The sequence below is a fragment of the Haematobia irritans genome, chromosome 1, assembly GCF_050003625.1.
Source record: "Haematobia irritans isolate KBUSLIRL chromosome 1, ASM5000362v1, whole genome shotgun sequence".
NCBI lineage: Eukaryota > Metazoa > Arthropoda > Insecta > Diptera > Muscidae > Haematobia > Haematobia irritans.
In genome coordinates, this window is record NC_134397.1 from 86,996,351 (window position 1) to 87,017,749 (window position 21,399).

A 21,399-nucleotide genomic window follows, 5' to 3' on the forward strand; every position below is an offset into this window, starting at 1 on the left:
CTACCAAACAATATCGTGCGTGAGTGTGCGTGAGTAAGATTTTTCCGTCGTGAGTGTGCGTGAGCTTGAGTAAAATATTACTCACGTACACACCTCTAATTCATAAAACAGGAACAGATTCCCTTAATGTCATGCTGCAGCTATTGCCTTTGGCTGCTTGTCAGCTGCAACAACGGCTTTGCGGTTGCGCGAGCTATCGCTGTGGTCGGAAAAAAGGTACGGTCACAGTTCGGTCCTCAAAATAATGCTAGATGTGCCAAACGTTGTATAACACTCTGGCGAAACCACTTTTCGACAAAAAGTTTGAAACTCTAATTCCCAACAGTGAGGCGTGGTGCACACAAACCCCAGGTAATAAATGTTATATAGATTTCTACACTCATGGCTCCAAATTTGATGGAATAGTGGGTTTTCGAGTATATTCTAAAGACCTGCAACTTCGAATAGCGAAACGATTACCCAATCACTGCAGTGTTTTTCAGGCAGAAATACTAGCAATAAACGAGGTGGCGAATTGCAGAGAAGTATTGTTCCAACAAATGTTGGCATTAATATATACTAAGACATTCAACCTGCAATAAAATCCTTGGTTTCTGTGTTCCTTAACTCGACTGCCGCAGATCTCTCAACGATCTCGCTCAGCCATCTACACAATATTCAGCTAGTATGGGTGCCTGGCCATACGAACATACCCGGTAACTGTGAAGGGATGAGTTAGCAAGGCTAGGAACTACTTTACACATTCCAGGGGAACTAGAATCTGTTGGTATGCATCTGGCTACCTGCAAGCTCTTACTGCGTGAGAAGGCTGTTGTGATGGCAAATGATCGATGGGAGAATTGCAAGGGTTGTAACGACACTAAGCAAATATGGTCCCATTTAAACTTAAACCGCATACTAGATATGCTAGTGTTTTAAACATCAATTTTGTGAGTGACCTGCATTTTGTGTAAGGCGTAAGCGAATTTTAGGGGTATATGGCTTTAGATTACTGGCGGAGTCTATTAATGTTTTTGGAACAATCTGGTTGGTTCAACAGAAGGAAATAATCGAGAAGGTTCAGCGGTTAAAACTAGAAGTGTCCATATGTAATAGGTACTTTTAGATAATGTGGTATCACAGTGGACAGAATGGTCTAAGTGAGCCTGAAACTTAATCGGGCTGCCACTTTAATCTAACCTATCATTCAGTTGGAATGACGACGATAAGTATTCATTTGAATACTTGAAGTCGATGTTAACTTCAGCTCCAATCTTAGTGACACCTACCTTTTCGAAGAAATGCATTCTTCAGCGACGCTAGTTTGTATGGTTTGGTTTGCGTACTTACCCAAGAAAAAGACGAAGGATTCGAACTTCCAATCGTATTTATGTCGTCAAAGCTTACCAAATCTCAACAGAATTACTCTGCAACTGAGTTAGAATGTCTTGCAGTCGTCCTGGGGATTAAAAATTTTCGTGCATACATTTAAGGCCAGGAGTTTTGTGTAATCACAGATCACGCCAGACTTCAATGGCTCATGAGACAACGAGATCTCTCAGGAAGACTTACAATATGGGCATTCAAGCTGCAGGGTTATTCGTTCACCATACAGCATAGGAAAGGCACGGAAAACGTCGTCGCAGACTCACTTTCACGAATTTCTTCTGAGGACATTAGTGCTCTTGACAATGATGGTCCTATTATTGATTTGATATCTAGTCATTTCCATTCCGGAAACTATGAGGAACTTAAGTCTAAAGTTGTTTTAAATCACTTTAGATTCCCAGATTTGATGATGAGGCAGAAAGCTAGGGAAAACATGACAGATTCATATGAGGACAATAACAAGCGATACAATCTAAGAAGTAGCTCTGTCAAGTTTTCTAAGTGTGAAACTGTGTTGGCTAGGAACTTTTCCCAAACTAATGCTTCTAAAAAATTTAGTGCGAAGTTATCCCCAACATTCCAAAGGCCATAATTAGACGTGCGACGGGTAATTGTTATTATGAAGTGACTGATGATAATGATACACTTCTTGGTGTATATCACGCAAAAGATTTACAAAAAGTTGTTGTTGAATTTTTTAACATTTACTGTTGTAGCTCACTGTAATTTCTAGTTCGCAGAATTGCATTATTCCCGGCTATGGCTAATGTTTATAATATGAATGAGCTTACAACTCTCAGTTGTAATGTTACTTGACATTCGTCATGATTGTTCTTTCATTATCAATACAATGATTTTATTGCCTGTCTCATTGACAAATCACAGTTATCCTTTACTCTGAATGGCAAAGTGGACCGTTTGTAGAAGAAGGAATTTCATTAACACGTATCATTTTGTGGAAACAAGTAGAAAGCTAATTCTTCGTCTTAAATAAAATCGGCAAATAGTAATCAAAGTTTATATATTATAAAATTTTTTCCTAATTTTTTTTTTTTTTTTTTTTTGACAATTTAAAGACTTTCCGTCCATCTAAAGTCGAATACTCAAGAAATTGTCTTTAAATCAAAAAATTGTTTAAATCAGAAAATATTTTTAAATCGGATATTATTCGATTCATTGGTAAGTTTCGCAAGCATTCAGTCGACAAACTGTGTGGATATAGGCCTGAAGATTCTTTCCATGAGGATTTTGCCTGCATATTGAAACAAGAACTAATTTTTGGATTAAGACACTTAAAATTTCTAACAGATCATATCATCCCATTCTCAGTTGGAAGGCTAAAAAAGTTTCTCCGCGCGTTAACCCTTAAATTAGAGCAAACAAAATAATCATCAAGAACCGATGGGCCCATGGATGCAATGATTCAATGGATGATAAATGTAAGTAACCCTAAACAAGATGTTTTTTTTTTTTTTTGATCTTCTTATATATGTAATGTACTATCTCATAATTTTGTATAAGTCGGCTGAGAAGAAAAAAAAAAAGAAAACTATTTTTTCCCTTTTCAACTAAAAAACTTTTCAGAATTGTTTTATAAAGAACGGCTAATAACTTATCTTCAAAACATATTTAGTTTGCCTGTATAGCTTATGCTATGTTCCCACTTACTCGTTTTTCCAAAACGAAAACTGAAGTGGTTTATATCATATCTTGAAGGAAGAAAACAAGTTACAAAAGTGAATGGTACACGATCTGAATCTGTGAGTAATGACTTTGGGGTCCCACAAGGATCAGTTCTAGGAGCATTGTTATTCATTATATATATAAATGATATGCCAAACATACTAAATAAATCGGAGATTATACTTTATGCGGATGATACACTAATTTTGACAGAGGCAGAAACAAGCAACGAATGTTATGACAATATTGTATATGATATAAACAATATAAATATTTGGTTAAAAATAAATAAGTTAAAATTAAACGAATCAAAAACTAAAATAATGGAAATAAACATGGAAAGTGATAAAATATTTAAAATAAATGATGAAACAATCGAAAAAGTTAAATATATTAAGTACCTTGGTTTCATGATAGACAAAGAATTAAAATTTAAAGACCATGTCGATTACATACACACAAAAAAATATTTTTCTGATTCAATCACGAAATTAATTGATCCAATTAATTTTTTAATTGAAATGTCTTCAATCACGAAAATGATAGTATCAATCACAGTTTTAATTGGGCATAGAAAAAATCCTTGATTAAAAAATTAATTGATGTCATTAGCAATTTTCAATTAATTTTTTAATTGATTCAATTAAAAATTTAATTGATTTTGAATGCAAACCCCAATTAATTTTTTATTTAAAAGGGTAACTATTTTCAATAACTTTCTGAATTGGCTTAGAGTTTTTATTTTGATTAAGAAATGTTCATCACTTTTTTTAACTGACTTAGTCTTCTGAATTTGATTAAAAAGTTAATTCTATCAATTAATTTTTTAATTAAAAATTTTAAAATTTTCAATCATTGACTTAATTAACCTAATGTTTCTATCTTGATTAAAAAGTTAATTGTATCAATTAATTTATTAATTGAATAAATATTCAACTTATATTAACTTTTTAATTGGAAATATTCTGGTGATATTTTTTTCTGGTTTCTTTAGACGAATTAGGAATCAAATATCAATAAACACAGCAATTAATGTATATAATACAATAATTGAACCACATTTTGAATACGGGTCAACAATTCTGTTCACTTGTTGCACTAAAACACAAATTCAAAGGCTGCAAAAACTACAAAATAAAGGAATGAGAATAATACTAAAAGCAAATAGATACACAAACATAAAGTGGATGCTGAATACACTGCAATGGCTGGATATTAACCAAAGACTTCAAATCAACATGATAATATTTATACCAAAAATGCGAAATGGAAACACACCACAATACCTTTCAGAACAAATTCAATACGTCTCGGATGCACAACCCTATATGTTACGAAATACACACAATTTTAGGCTGAGAAGACTGGAAACCGAAAGAAAGCAAAAATCACTATTTTACAAAGGGCTACAATTATATAATAGTATACCTAATTGTCTTAAAAATGAAACAAATTTTATGCGTTTTAAATCTTCTATTAGTCAATTTGTTAAAATGAATTCAAGTTTGTAAGAATTTATATAACTACATTGAATATTATAAAGTATTAATAATAAAGGGTGATTCTTTTGAGGTTAGGATTTTCATGCATTAGTATTTGACAGATCACGTGGGATTTCAGACATGGTGTCAAAGAGAAAGATGCTCAGTATGCTTTGACATTTCATCATGAATAGACTTACGATCTGCCACAACGTCGAATTTTCAGTGAATGGGCCCTAGAAAAGTTGGCAGAAAATCCGCTTTTTTATCGACAAATTTTGTTCAGCGATGAGGCTCATTTCTGGTTGAATGGCTACGTAAATAAGCAAAATTGCCGCATTTGGAGTGAAGAGCAACCAGAAGCCGTTCAAGAACTGTCCATGCATCCCGAAAAATGCACTGTTTGGTGTGGTTTGTACGCTGGTGGAATCATTGGACCGTATTTTTTCAAAGATGCTGTTGGACGCAACGTTACGGTGAATGGCTATCGCTATCGTTCGATGCTAACAAACTTTTTGTTGCCAAAAATGGAAGAACTGAACTTGGTTGACATGTGGTTTCAACAAGATGGCGCTACATGCCACACAGCTCGCGATTCTATGGCCATTTTGAGGGAAAACTTCGGAGAACAATTCATCTCAAGAAATGGACCGGTAAGTTGGCCACCAAGATCATGCGATTTGACGCCTTTACACTATTTTTTGTGGGGCTACGTCAAGTCTAAAGTCTACAGAAATAAGCCAGCAACTATTCCAGCTTTGGAAGACAACATTTCCGAAGAAATTCGGGCTATTCCGGCCGAAATGCTCGAAAAAGTTGCCCAAAATTGGACTTTCCGAATGGACCACCTAAGACGCAGCCGCGGTCAACATTTAAATGAAATTATCTTCAAAAAGTAAATGTCATGGACCAATCTAACGTTTCAAATAAAGAACCGATGAGATTTTGCAAATTTTATGCGTTTTTTAAAAAAAAAAATTATCAAGCTCTTAACAAATCACCCTTTACTACTAAATCAATCAATAACAAAAAAAAACATTTCACCGTTCCCACCGAGTTGAGATGCTTTAGTTTGATGGTTGCCATGCACGGACGAAAAATACTGTTTTTCATATGTTTGGGTGTAAAAATTATATGTTTGGAACTCAAATATTTAAACACAATATTTTTAAGTGCAAGCATATAATGTTCATAAACTAGCATAACATGTTTGGGACATATATGTTAATAAGTTAGAACATATTATGTTTAGGAAATAAAATGTTTGTAAATATAATATGTTTGGATGCAAACATATATTAATTTAGCAATAGACTATAAGCATATATGTGTTTAGAAAGAGAGACATAAAGTGTATGCTGGAAGTAAAATAATGAAAGTAACCAATTGGCGCCTTAAAAATTAAAGATTGGAAAAATACTATGTGTGAATATAAACAAGTATAAATTTACAAATTTGGAGTAAACATATATAACAGGTTGGTTGATAAGTCCCCGGTCTGACACATAGATGGCGTCGCTAGTATTAAATGCATATTATTTTTGTATAAAGGGTGATACGGTCAAAATTTGGTCAAAGGAAAACGCGTGTAAATCGGTGAAATCGTCTATTTAAAAAATAAAATTAAATTTCTTTTTCAAGTTCAATTAGTATAACATTCAGGAAAAATATTCAGTTAGGCTTTCGCTTTTCCAAATCCGAATTGCAGGGCCTCACGCTTGACACCTGCCATCAGATTTTGTACAGCCACCTTGTCCACCTTCTTCGCCGCAGAAAGCCAGTTTGCCTTGAACTGCTGCTCGTCCTTAGCAGTTTTTTTGGTCTTCTTTAGGTTCCGCTTGACAATAGCCCAGTATTTCTCAATTGGGCGGAGCTCTGGCGTGTTGGGAGGGTTCTTGTCCTTGGGAACCACCTGCACGTTGTTGGCGGCGTACCACTCCATGGCCTTTTTACCGTAATGGCAAGATGCCAAATCCGGCCAAAACAGTACGGAACAACCGTGTTTCTTCAGGAAAGGCAGCAGACCTTTATTCAAACACTCTTTCACGTCAATTTCTTGGTTGACAGTCCCGGAAGCTATGAAAATGCTGCTTTTCAAGCCACAGGTACAGATGGCTTGCCAAACCAGATATTTCTTTGCGAACTTTGACAGTTTTATGTGCTTGAAAATATCTGCTACCTTTCCCCTTCCTTTTGCCGTATAAAACTCCTGTCCAGAGAATGAAGCCGACCCATTTTTGCCGGCGGCGGCTGACACTAATTTTTTGCCTCCGGCGGCGGCGGCTTGATGGCTAAGCCGATATAAATTCGTCTATTCGGCGGCGGACAATTATCCATTATAAAATCGATTTGAGGTAATCCGAATGGTAATGAGATTAGTTGTACAACCAAACTTACAATCAAATTTTCATTTCATTTACATTTTCTGAGCTAAATGGTTGCAAAGCTATTATAGAAACATGATACTGATGGATTTTGGGTTGAAAGTTAAACATTTTAACAAAAAATACAACAATTATTAATAAATTTTTCTGATTTAAATCAATATTTTTGATTACTTGGCGGCTAATTATCAGTCGAGATGAGTCGATATATTCGGCGGCGGCTTCGGCTGGAAGAAACTGGTCGGCGGCGGCTAAAATCGGCGGCGCGACTCGGCGGCTTCATTCTCTGCTCCTGTCCCGGAAGCTGCTTGTAGTCGGCTTTGACGTAGGTTTCGTCGTCCATTACCACGCAGTCAAACTTCGTCAGCATCGTCGTGTACAGCCTCCGGGATCGCGCTTTGGCCGTCGTATTTTGTTTATCATCGCGGTTTGGAGTGACTACCTTCTTGTAAGTCGATAGTCCGGCCCGTTTTTTGGCTCGATGCACGGTTGTAGACGATACACCCAGCTTATTTGCGGCATCTCGGAGAGAGGTTAGGGTTTCGCTTGAAACTACCGGCAACTCTCTTTGTCGTCTCAGCGGCTTCCGGTTTTCGATTTCCCCCCGATCCAGACTTCCTGGCTGTCGACAAACGTTCCCCAAACACTTTAATTACATTTGTAACGGTTGATTTGGCAACTTTTAGCGATTTTGCCAGCTTTGCGTGCGATTAGCTCGGATTTTCGCGATGCGCGAGCAAAATTTTGATACGCTGCTCTTCTTGCTTGGACGGCATTTTGACAACTGAAGAGTGAATTCCAAAATCAAAATAGGAGGAACATTCTACACACACACACCTTCAAAATGAGGGGTGTTCAGGTTTTTTAAATGCAAAATTGAAAGAAATACGTCAAGTTTATATTGACCAAATTTTGACCGTATCACCCTTTAGTACCAACCTTCAAATGATTCGTGTCAAAATTTGACGTCTGTAAGTCAATTAGTTTGTGAGATAGAGCGTCTTTTGTGAAGCATCTTTTGTTATTGTGAAAAAAATGGAAAAAAGGAATTTCGTGTTTTGATAAATTCTGTTTTCTGAAGGGAAAAAATACGGTGGAAGCAAAATCTTTACTTGATAATGAGTTTCCGGACTCTGCCCCAGGGAAATCAACAATAATTGATTGGTATGCAAAATTCAAGCGTGGTGAAATGAGCATGGAGGACGGTGAGCGCAGTGAACGCCCGAAAGAGGTGGTTACCGACGAAAACATCAAAAAATGATTTTGAATGCCCGTAAAATGAAGTTGATCGAGATAGCAGGGCATTAAAGATATCAAAGGAACGTGTTGGTCATATCTGTCATCAATATTTGGATATGCGGAAGCTCTGTGCAAAATGGGTGCCGCGCGAGCTCACATTTGACCAAAAACAACAACGTGTTGATGATTCTGAGCGGTGTTTGCAGCTGCTAACTCGTAATACACCCGAGTTTTTCCGTCGATATGTGACAATGGTTGAAACATGGCTCCATCACTACACTCCTGAGTCCAATCGACAGTCGGCTGAGTGGACAGCGACCGGTGAACCGTCTCCGAAGCGTGGAAAGACTCAAAAGTCCGCTGGCAAAGTAATGGCCTCTGTTTTTTGTGACTATTATATGTCGTTATTGGAGCGTTTGAAGGTCGAAATCGCGGCAAAACGGCCCAATATGAAGAAGAAAAAAGTGTTGTTCCACCAAGACAACGCACCGTGCCACAAGTCATTGAGAACGATGGCAAAAATTCATGAATTGGGCTTCGAATTGCTTCCCCACCCACCGTATTCTACAGATCTGGCCCCCAGCGACTTTTTCTTGTTCTCAGACCTCAAAAGGATGCTCGCAGGGAAAAAATTTGGCTGCAATGAAGAGGTGATCGCCGAAACTGAGGCCTATTTTGAGGCAAAACCGAAGGAGTACTACCAAAATGGTATCAAAAAATTGGAAGGTGGTTATAATCATTGTATCGCTCTTGAAGGGAACTATGTTGAATAATAAAAACGAATTTTGACAAAAAAATGTGTTTTTCTTTGTTAGACCGGGGACTTATCAGCCAACCTGTTATGTTGTGATATAAGACTTCGTCAAAAATTGTATATGCTTAAGTAAAAATATTAAAATGAGTATTCGGCAAGAAAATTCATTCGGAACCAAGAGAAAAGACATTTGAAAAAAAGAGTATGAGTTTTGTTTATGTTTATCATTATCGCATTACGGGCACAATTTTTTTGTTTCGTCAAAACAAATCGGAACGTAGGACGAGTAAGTCAAAATATTCAAACAAAGGTAATTAAAGGGATCTTCATAAAAACTAACCAAAGGGCACTATACACTGAAAACAGCATGTCCGGTTCCAAAGATTGTGTCTCTACTTTAACAATTTTGGTATTGATTCCGAGCCAATCAAGCGGGTAATTCTTGTAAGGATACTTTTAAGTCACAATTCTCTTTTAAATGTGGGTTTTGTATATTTGACTCTATGAAGCAAATTTTAATTTTTCGCTTTTTCAGCTCTTTTCATATGCTATAAAAAGTCCGTTAAAAACAAGACTTCAAGTAGAAATTATGCTATGTTTCAAGTAAAAAACGTCTTTAAAATAAAGTGTTGAAAAACATGTCTTATTTTTTAACAATTTTTGCTTTGTTGTCAAGATGCAAAAATGCAACAAATTTAAAGAAAATTTCATTAATTTTAAAGAATTTTTCTGAATTATTAAAGTCAAGTTGACCTTAGTACAACATTTTTTTATTTCATGTTATGATGCCCATTTTCAAGTCAAATCACTTAATTATAAGGACAACACGACTTCATTGAAAAGTTTATCGACTTTTGAACATGGAAAAAAACTTTATATTAGAGAAATGCGTCTTCTAAGCTAAGTAAAATTTGTATTCTTATTTTAAGGACATGAACTCTTTGGCCTCACGACAATATTTTTTTCAGTGAACTCTTTTTAGCGTTGTGAAAGTAAAATTAAAACAGGGGGAAACAGTAAAATCTATAAAAACAAAGATTAGTTCCTCTTTATTAATGAGTAGTCCAAGAGGAGTTGACGGATGCTTTCGAAAATAAAAGCGGACATTGAGTTCGAGTTTTGCCACTAACATGTTATTTCTCATTTTAGCGGCAAAACTCGAATCGGTAAAACCAGAATAACATTATAACTTTTTTCGGCAAATTGTATTATAATTTGTTGGGGAATGATCCAAAGCAACAATTTAATAAGTTTATTTTCTTTAAAATAAATTATTAAAGAAAGCAAACAATTATTCACAACTAAATAAATTTTTGTGTTGGTTGTACAATTATTGTTTAGAATTTAAATATAATGTGTTTTTGAATGGTTACGTTAACTTTAGGATTCGATGGAAAACTATTTATATTTATATACTCGACTTCACGTTCTTCTTTTGTAAGAGTTTTTGAATTTCTTCGAAAATTTCAAAGTTGTATACAAAAACCTTTTTTTGTTACAAAATTTTTATTTTTGCAATAAAAATATAATATATGATTTGAACTCAGTCCATTTCGTTTATATCAAGCACTGTTCTTTTCTGAATTTAAGTCTTTTATAAGACACACTTTACAGTTTCGTAGTAAAATTTAATATGGTAGTAAGTAATGTTGAACACCTTTTCGGGATATTCCGAACGTATCTGGAATATATGTATAAAAATATATGTAAAAAAAATAAAAAAATAAAATTGGTGTCGGTCGAAGCAGGGATCGAACCCAGGACCCTTGGTATGCAAGGCGGTCGTACCACCCACTGCTCCACGTCGCCAACAAATGTATGTTTAACAATGTTATGTTGTTAAACAATGTTATGTTTGCATCGGCTCGTGGGCGCCGCAAGCTACACCGAATTTTCTTCGTAAAAACAACGAAAAATGTCCTTAAAAGTTCGAAATTTGTCATTGTTTTACTACCAAAGAAACTTTTCATTAAAAGTACGAAATATTTCGTACTTTTTACGAAGAAAAGTTCTTCCAAAATACTCGTAGTTTGTAAGAAAAAAAATCGTACTTTTTATGAAAAATCCTCGTACTTTTTATGAAGCAACTTCGTTCTTTTTATGAAAATGTTTCGTACTTTTTATGAAAAACTTTCGTAGTTTTTAAAATTTTCGTTCGAACTTTTAGAAAAAAATTTATAGTCGAAAGTGCATTTGGTTGTAGTTACAAGTGTGTACTTTAATCTTAAGTTTTTGAATAATTTTTAGTTTTATTGCTTCACTTTTATTCATAGCGCACTATCACCCAAATGAGAAGTAGCATAGACTTGCATAAAAAAATAGAATAAAGGAATACACTCAAGCTCATTATAAAAGACAACATTATGTCGCGAACGGAAATTGTACAAATACAATGAAACTTATTCGTTATTTCAAAGAAAATGTTTCGTACTTTTTATGAAGAAATTTTAACGCAGAAACTCGTGGAAGTGAGAAAAATGTGAGGGAATATACAATTAGGCAGAAAAAAAATTTGAGCAGAATTTTCTTTGGGAGAAAAATTTTCTAAGCATATAATATTTTTGGGTTCAAAATGTTTCCAAACATATAAGTTCACATAAGAACATATAGGTTTTTGGAAGACAACATTATTGAATTTGGATGGAAAAATACATAATGTTTGGAACTTAGACTACCCAAACATATTATATTGTTTAGACCAATATGCTTTCAAACATATTATATATTGGAAGAAATCAAATATATAAATGTTTGGGCAATACGCAAAAATGTATATGCTTGAAGCAAAATGTGTTTGGGAGCATATGTTACAGAAGCGATTTTTTTTTTGAGGGTGTGGAATGTCGAAATTCCCATTTACTCTAAATTCAAATATACACACCCTTTGTTCATATAAATACCGCGATCGCAAAGGGAAAACATTTTTAAATTAATTTTCCTACCCCTATGTTCTTCAAAGCCTTTGTTTATTCGTTTTTCCAGCATATGAAATTTATTTTAATAATTTTACATATACACAGTCTTACACAAGTTTACATACGGTTTAAGAAATTGTATTTTCTTTAATTATTAAAATATAATAAAATATGCATATATATGCTTTAGATTTTGTAAATTAATTTGAAAAACAAAGTATTTGTCAATTTTCAAGAAGATGTTTTTAGTCTGGATTATAAACAACAACAAGAAACATGTTTAGTTATAAGGTAAAAACCTCAAGGGTATGTAAACTTATGTGAGACTGTGTAGTTTGAAAAGAGTATGTTCAGTCAAAGCATATTCCAAATTAGGGGTGTTTACATTATAAAATTGACGTGTTTTGGAGGAAAACTTGTGTTTTAAACTTGATTTCGTTTTGCAATGCTTATAAAGGAAAAACATTTCAAACTCCAAGACGTGCTTGGTGAGAACGCTGTGTTATATAAATAGTATCACATGAATTAATCGTAAACTATATTGTTTTTGTATAAGAAGTTTCTTTGCGTAAATTCTAAAGTTAAATATCATATAAGTTATGTTTAATAATTTGTTTCATTCATTAACATTTGTGGAGAGTAGTCTCCATTATTTTGAAGCTCTCTGTTTCTCTTCCATATACAAATTTGGTATGACTCTCAGTTTCTCCTTCAAATATTAAAAACAAAACCATCATAATTAGTCTTTAAGTTCTCTTTGGGCGATTATCATCGCACTCCTCTATGTTCTTTTTTTTCTTTTTTTGAATTGAAATAGAATAGATAGATTATATTGTAGTATATTGTAAACATGATTAAACAAAGATTGTGAAATGAATTTTTGATCTATTATTGTTGTTATATGAATAGTTTGTGGGGGTTTGGATACTAGTGCTCATTAACACCAGGTCTGAATAGTCGGTTGATTTCATTAGTTTACCTTATATTAGCCATATAAAATACATATAAATATACATATTATATTATATTATTTGTTTTTTTTTTTTTTTTTTTGTAAGATGAGGACTTCGATTTTGCTGCTGTTATGTTAATTTTTCTTAGTTTTCCTAGTGCACCTAGAAAAATATTGTGTGAGTGGACGTTGGAAAAAGTGGGAAGACCCCTATAAGGGTCTTCCTACACTTTCCATTTCCTACAATTTCGGCGAGCTGACTAGTGCAAAGCTAGAGGTGCTCGTAACCTACGTAGAATTTTCCAACTATTTCGTTGCCAAAAATTCTATAAACCACCGCAGGATTTAGCATATTTATCAATAAAATTTCAAAATTTTGTATCATTTTATTAATTCCTATTCTGTTTTTACCCTATTTGAAACAAAAAATTAAAAATGCACATTAAAACTATGAAAAAGTTGAATTAAAGGCATAGTTAAAATACAGAACATCTTTGGGAGGACATTTTTCAAAGTTTGAATTGTTGGGAACGAGAATCAATTATTAGTAATTTGCAAATTTTATATTTTTCAGAGTTTTCATTCCGAGTAGTCAAAGAGAGGAATTAGGAGACTCAGAAAAGTATAAACCATTGAAAAAAAGTCTGGTTGTTCTTCATGTTCGTAAACATGATACATAACTTATCACAAATCCAATATTACACGCACACAAAAAAACATGTTTGGAAATGGTTGCCGCATCCATTTAATGCTTATCTAGAGTATGTAATTTGTCTTTGTAAAAATAATTTTCGAGTGGAGAAAAATATATGTTGGCAATAAGCATTTAAATGGTTCTCAAATTCCGCAAACATGTTCTAGTATTTAAATGATAGAATTTGAGACCATTACATGGTTGGGAAAATCATGTACCTGACCATTCAATTTTTTTACTTTTTTGTAGAGAAAAAAAGTATTTTTATAGTTCACGTATAGACATGTCTAGAACCATTACATGGCCATAACGACCATGTACATAGTTTTCGTGACCATTTACTTTTTTAACTTTTTTGCAGCGAAAAGAATTTTATAAAAACATTGAGCAGGTACACACGATTTTCATTTTGCGCGTCAGTCGGGTGTTCATTGTTTCTTGGAATGGACGGAGAATACGGAAATACTGTTAATTTATTTATTCAGAAGTGGCACGTGGTTTTATGTGAAAAAGATGTACCTGTTTTTTGTTCTGCATTTTGATATATGGTATAATTTATTTTTATTTGCAGTTACATGATGTCTGTGTTGGTACCTTTGATAAACACGAAGTAAATATGGTAGGTTAGGTTAGATTAGGTGGTAGCCTGATGTATCAGGCTCACTTAGACTATTCAGTCCATTGTGATACCACATTGGTGAACTTCTCTCTTATCACTGAGTGCTGCCCGATTCCATGTTAAGCTCAATGACAAGAGACCTCCTTTTTATAGCCGAGTCCGAACGGCGTTCTAAGTGAAACCACTTAGAGAAGCTTTGAAACCCTCAGAAAAGTCACCAGCATTACTGAAGTGGGATAATCCATCGCTGAAAAACTTTTTGGTGTTCGGTGAAAGCAGGAATCGAACCCACGACCTTGTGTATGCAAGGCGGGCATTCTAACCATTGCACCACGGTGGCTCCCAAGTAAATATGGAATGAATACTTATTGTTGGAATTAAACCAAAATAGAGTGTTAAAAATATGTGATGTTTGCTTGCACGACTGTATAAATACAAATAAACTATGAATTAGTTTATAAATAAATAAAAACAAATAAAGAAAGTTAATTTTGTTTTCTTTCCTCAAGTGGCTTCCTTTTCTCGACGACGAAAAAGTTTTTATGTTGTGACCATGTTCTTTTAACTGGAAGAAAAACATTTTTGACGAATACCATAACATTTTAGATAGTGACCATTGTATTTTGATTCAAACAAAATTCTTTTTATCAATATAATAACATTTTAGATGAGGGCTATTATATTTTTTATAGAACCATGTTCACAGAGCCGACATGGTTGCAGGTGAAAATGTTACAAGGTCGCCGCAAAAATAGCTCCTATCACATTATTTTGCTCTTCGAATATGATTGTGACAATCATGTTTCTTCTCTGCGTGCTCTCATCAAATGTACATGAAAATCAAATTTATTTTGTAAACTAGTGTAATTAGCTATACAGTCGAAGCTCGGTTTTACGATATATTGTCAGGCACTTTCGTAATTTAAAACAAATTTTCTAGGTTAGTTCTTTTTTAGTTAGTTATTCTTTATTTTTTCATAAACATTACTACAGCATGGTTACATTTAACCGTTTGCTGGAAATTTGAGTTTTATTAATAACTGAATTCAGTTATTAAAAATTTTCTGTAATAAAAAGCTTCTCTTAAATAATTACATATCGAAAACTAGGAAATAGTTTCCCCACCATTTAAATAAAATGATATCTCATCTTCATTTAATTCTTCTTCATAGAAATATTTAACTCTCAAATAACTGAAAATTGGGCAACGACCAAGTAAATGTATAATGTTTTCTATTTCTTGTAGATTTTGCAAAGAGCTTCACCAGTCTCTTCATTGGTTTGAAAATATGTCCGAATTATCAATATCAATTTTTGTACGGCAAATTGCTAATTTTGAAACATTTCTTTGCGGGCAAAATTAATTTCCGTTATTTTAAAGCTTTTGTAAATTTTATATGTAAGTGTCAATACCACATATTTCAACAAAATCGATAGTCAGTTCTGAAGGAAATGCGACACGTTCTTGATTGTTTTTTAGACCTTTTTCTTTTATTGGGTCTTAGTTGGTTTATTTCACATACTTTCATATTTTTTTTTGTTATCCAACATTTCATTTTTTATTTCCAATTGTTTCTCTAGAAAAATGTTTAACATTTACAATATGGCATCTCAGTTATGTATACAAAATTCAAAACAACCCTTATTTTATAGAACAGTTCTACGAGTTTTTGAAAAGGGCTGCTCATTTCATTGACACTTGTGAGCGGAGCTGTCATGTCGTCCCGCTCTTTTTAAAAAGTGCTGAGCTTCATGTGTGCTCCGGCACTCAAATAAAAAGGGGATTTATGTTTTTTTCAGCTCATTTTTTGAGCAAAATTGAAACACTGCCTGTATAGGTTGTCAACTTCCTCAAAATGTGAGATTCCCAATATTTGGGCCCCATAGCTTTGTATAAATTTACAAACTGAGAGAAACATTTTTCATTTCGCTTGTATACTTATATTGCTTTTCCCAATAAAATGTTTCCACGTTATAGTTAAACAAGTGTTGGATTTTTGCGTGTTGCATTTTTTTAGTCACTTGTTTGGTAAAGGAGAGCCTTAACGCTTACGCTTTCCAAGATACTCATATTCATTTACAATTCTGAGGTCTTCCCCCTTATATTTCCAGAGCTGGCCTTCTGGCAATCCGTCACCTTCCGAGAAACCATAATTTCTGATTTTGTTTGATTCACTTCCATACCACACATATCGCAATATTTCGATAGATTATTTATCATAACTTGTAAAGTTTCGGCATCATCTGAAAGTAGAACTATATCGTCAGCATAACATACATCAATAGACGAACGTTTTTCCATCTATATTTAGTCCTCCTCCTAGCCAATCATGAAGGTCAATTCAATATAGTACAAAAAACATTGGCGATAATAGACAGCCTTGTTTAACACCTGTGTTTGTTTGGAAATGCTCCGATAATTCAGTACCCGCCCACACTGCTGACTTCCTTCAGTGTTCACATTCTCAATGAATTTTAAAATTTTTGCCGATAGACCAATTTCATGAAAATTTGGAGCATCTGAGAAACCGCATTAAACTGGCATAGAAATGTGTAAAAGATGTATATACTCAAAAGGCCAATGATGAGTAATAAGGCTAATAAAAATTTGTTATTCACCTTTAAAGTGAACAAAAGAATTCAGTCTAATTTGGGATGGCGAACACAACGGCAGTAAACATGAATATCTGAATATAAATAGAAATGGAAATGGCTAATTTATTCTTGCGTAACGTAGAAATTGGAAAATTTTAAAATGTTGCAACGACAAAAGATGTGGAATTTGCAAACAAGTATTTTTTTTGTAATATTTATGCATTACTGCAAAGTTGATAGTGCAAGTCTATTTACACCAATAAGATTGGGAGCACCGGCTCACTTGGTGAATGGTGTTCACATTTCGCTAAAGTTTTATGAAGCTGCTAAAAATGGCGAATATAACAAAGTGAATCTGCAAAATGCTCTTCAAAACTTCGTAGAAAATATTCAAAAAAATTTATCAACATCATCTTTCGTTAATGACGATTATCTTGGAGGTGATGCAATGACGAAGAGGCTTCACAATTTAGCTGATTATTTTGAATATTCATCAGATATTGCAAATGCCTTCGCTACAGCTGCTGAAAATTTCCTTGAAGTATCCAAGAGCGAAAGCATTGCTTTGTTGCAGAAATTACGCCAAGTTCCATCCGCACAGCATATCTTGTCCAACGAAGCAAAAACGCAATTGACGGATTACTTTTCTGAAATGGAATATTTTAATGTTATGTTATCGGAAACTATTGACGAATCGCTTGAGTATATAGTCGATACACTGCGTTTTGTACAGGTCGTTTTTAGACACTACGCTCATCTACAGCGCGAAGTACTACAAAAATGGAATTTGCGAAACAACGTTTTGTGCTTCAATACGTACATAGACTCTTTACAATTATGGTCTACAAAAATTTTCAAATGTGCTTCTAGTAAGGATTTGGCAAATGCCTACGACATATATTCCACCACTGAATCCACGATAAGACAAATTATGAGTCAACTAGAATTTAGAATTCAGCGACTATACAATTGCTTCATCTTTGGTGGTTACCAAGTCAAATGCAAATTCTTGCGAATTCCCGATAGAGATTTTCATCCACTATTTACTAAGTTGGATGAGCTTCAGCAGTATTTGGATATTAAAACCAAGAAGGGCCGAATACCTTCATATAGATATAATAATAATGAAACATATGAATCTTCGAAGGAAGAAGAGTGCATGCCCATGAACCTTCACAACAACCAATTGGTTAAAACACTAAAGCAGTGTGTTGCTTTATAGCGAAATCATAGTCTAGATTACAAAATAAATTTACTATTAATGAAAAATTATATAATATTTATGAAATATATACATTAATCAAAATGAGCATAAAGATTGTGTCCCTATAAATTACCAATGGCGTTGTTTAGAATGGTGTTTGGAAAAGCACTCCGGTAATATCAATCTTATTCACCAAATTCTGGATTTTTATTGAATTATACGTAAAGAAAATTATTCAACTTCCGATGTAAATAGCAACCTAGCAAAAAATTGGGAAGTTCTTCCAAAGGCACAACTTTAAAAGCACTTCCAAAAGATGTACTTCCAAAGTACATCTTCACTTCTTTTAATTCACTTATTTATAACTCACATTTTTCTTATTTTTAATGGGTAAATTAATTTTTTTGTTTCAAAAAGGTTAAAAACAGAGTAAGCATTAAAAAAAATGGTACAACTTATTGAAATAAAAAATTCTAAATCCATTCAAGAAATATTGGGAATTTTTCATAATATTTTAATTAAGAGTTAGAATGCATTAAAAATCATAAAATATTATAAAAATTATTTATTTGTCAAAATATGACAACATTTTTTAATTCACATCCAAAACACTGAATTCGAACTACAGAGTAAGAAGTGATGCAAATTCAGTACAACGGATGTTGAAATGGTGGACATCCGTCCTATGACAAGCCCATGTTTAATTCAACGCTTCTGCGCCAATTTTGCACTACTTCCAGATCCAAAAAGAACATTTTCACTACTTTTTTGGCGACGCTTTTTTTTACTCGGAAGTGGTGTCAAAACACAACACATGATTATTTCGATTACGAGACGATGGCCATGTTCTAACTCACAATTAAGCAGCGTTGTCAGAATTGTTTCAGCAAAAGCTGCTAGATTTCCCCCGCAAAAAAATTTGAGAAATAGAGAAGTGATAGAAAGTTTTTTCCCAGAAAAAAATAATTGCAAGATGTAACACACAATTATCAGTTGTTTTAGTTAAAAACAAATCATATGTGCAATATATTTAATTCAGTCATTCTTTATTGTTTTTTTATATAAGGTTAGAAAATGTTACACTGAAAAAAGTATTGTCGTGAGGTCAAAGATTTCATGTCTTTAAAATACGAATGCAAATTTTGCTTAGCATAGAAGACGCATTTCTCTAATATAAAGCTTTTTTCTTGTCCAAAAGTCGATAAACGTTTCAATAAAGTGGTATTGTCCTTATGTTTGGGCTAAGGTCAACTTGACTTTAACAATTCAAAAAAAATCTTCAAATTTAATGATCTTGACTACAAAGCAAAAAATCGTTCAGATATAGGACATGTTTTTCAACACTTTATTTTAAAGACGTATTTACTTGAAACATAGCATAATTTCTACTGGAAGTCGAGTCTTAATTTGGAAAATAGAGTTGTCGTTAACTCGTTTTTAAAGGACTTTGATAGCATATGAAGAAAAAAAGCTGAAAAAACGAAAAATTAAAATTTGCTTCCTAGAAGCAAGAACACAAAACCTAAATTTAAAAGAGAATTGTGTCTTAAAAGTATCCTTATTTGTATTCTCCGCTTCTTTGGCTCGGAATCAATGCCAAAATTTTTAAAGTAAAGACAAAAACTTTGGAACCGAACATGCTTTTTTTCAGTGTATGCAGGTTCAAGTATATAACTTAAGGCTAATAAAGTATCATACAGCATGGATTGACCCGTCTGCTGGTAATTTGAGTTTTAGTTGTTGATAAATTGATTAATTAATAATTAAATTAATCTATTAGAATTTTTCTATCATTTAAGGGTTCTTTTAAGTATAAACGGTACCAAAAAAACTTCACTTCCATTTAGGATATCAATGATTTCAAATTGATGCAGTATAATCTTCCCAAAGAGTTTGAATATTATACTCGCCAATATCGGGCATCGACCAAGAAAGGGGAACATCGACCCATCTTCTCCCATGTTACACAGCGAACATCTATGTATATTTGTACTGAATTGATTTGCATTCAGTCCGAAAAGGTCTCCTCTTGCCTTCATAATATATGTAATCTGTTTTCTATTGCATTTATCGTTTGAATAAAAAGGTGCCATTCTGTAGTCTACATACTTGTATAAATGGTTTTGAATTTACTGCACATTTGTTGCGTCAATATTGTAAGTTGCAATATATAGTCTTTAAACCAATCCAAATTTTTCTCTGCCAGTTTCATAGCCAATTTATGTGGCAGTCTGTTACCTTCCATGTCGAAAAGTGATTTTGATAAATACTGTGGATGAAGGGAATATGCATAAATATGGCCTGGTTCGTATCCCGTTTCCAAAGCAATTACGTAATTTGGAGTACTGTTTGGTTGGAAAAATCGATATAGTTTCTCCACATCGTCGAAGTGTGAGTTGCCCCATATTTGCACACCGTAACTGTGTGTGGCCCTACAAACTGCTAAAAACATTTTCCATTTTGCCTTTAGTGTCACAGATGCTTTTGAAATGAAGTTTCTCCGGGTTGAATTTATTGATAGTTTTGCTGCTTCTTCCCTTTTTACTACGTGTTTTGCAATAGTTTTGGAGCTAGTATTAGTCTCAGGTACTTGTACCCACTTACTACTCTTAGTATTTCACCTTTGTCCACTTTTCATTTGCTCCCAGTCTTCCACCTTTTCTAAATACACACAAAAAATGATCACCTAAATTTTTTCAATTAAACACTTAATTGAATTTGGAAACGGATTCAATTAATATGTTAATTGATTCAATTAATTATTTAATCAAATCCGAATAAAATCCAATTAAAAAATGATTGATAGTTGTTACGTTTCCAATTAAAATATTGATTCAATCAATTTGTTAATCAATTCGGAAATAATTTTCAATTACATACGTGATTAAAAAATTTTCCGTTCCCAATTAAACATATGATTGATTCAATCATCTTAGCGATTGAAATTGAATAGTTTTTAGCGATGAAGAGAGAGAAAGATCAATTTTATTTCGTCAAATTGGGCAATCCAACATTTTAATAGAAAATCATCTAATATAAGAATATTTTTGCAAATCATAAGGTGGGCTATCGTATTAAGCATTTAAAATTGTTTTTTTTTTTTATTTCTAGTTTTCTTAAAACCAAGAGCGGTATGGGTTCGTTGGAAGATTCACCTTCAAGTTGAGAAGTAGCATTGGCATTAAATTGCATTTTTGTTTTACCTGTCTTTTTCAGTTTGAACCCATGTAGAGAGCAGCATTTGCTGTGCCGAAGTTTGCTGACGTTCCAAAATTTGTTCAAACGCTTGCATCAGTTAAGACTGCTTCTGGGCATCGACAGACTGTTATTGGGTATTTAGATGTCGACTTTGGTTTTAGGGACCAAGTCTGTCAACTCAGGTTATTATTTGTTGCGTCAACTCTTATACTAGGGCCAGATTTCCGAGATAAATTCAATTTAGCACCTGCTATTTTTCAGTCAGTCACAGTGTCATGTCCTAAGCTTTAGAAGTCGGAGTGCGATTATACAA

The 21,399-nt window shown here is 33.6% G+C and overlaps 2 protein-coding genes across 4 annotated transcripts in view; one reads left to right on the top strand and one right to left on the bottom strand.

Annotated features, from left to right (window-relative positions):
* LOC142221354 (uncharacterized) overlaps positions 1 to 21,399 on the bottom strand; it is a 159,075-nt gene that overhangs the window by 87,846 nt on the left and 49,830 nt on the right. The gene's annotated exons all lie outside the window — the stretch shown is intronic.
* LOC142221353 (uncharacterized) lies at positions 16,715 to 18,000 on the top strand. Its single transcript, XM_075291066.1, has one exon. The coding sequence runs from the start codon at positions 16,845 to 16,847 to the stop codon at positions 17,904 to 17,906; it is 1,062 nt and encodes a 353-aa protein (XP_075147181.1). The 5' UTR covers positions 16,715 to 16,844; the 3' UTR covers positions 17,907 to 18,000.

Excerpts from the sequence above, each read along its gene's own strand:
- LOC142221353 (XM_075291066.1), top strand. The coding sequence starts at position 16,845 with ATGTTGCAACGACAAAAGATGTGGAATTTGCAAACAAGTATTTTTTTT.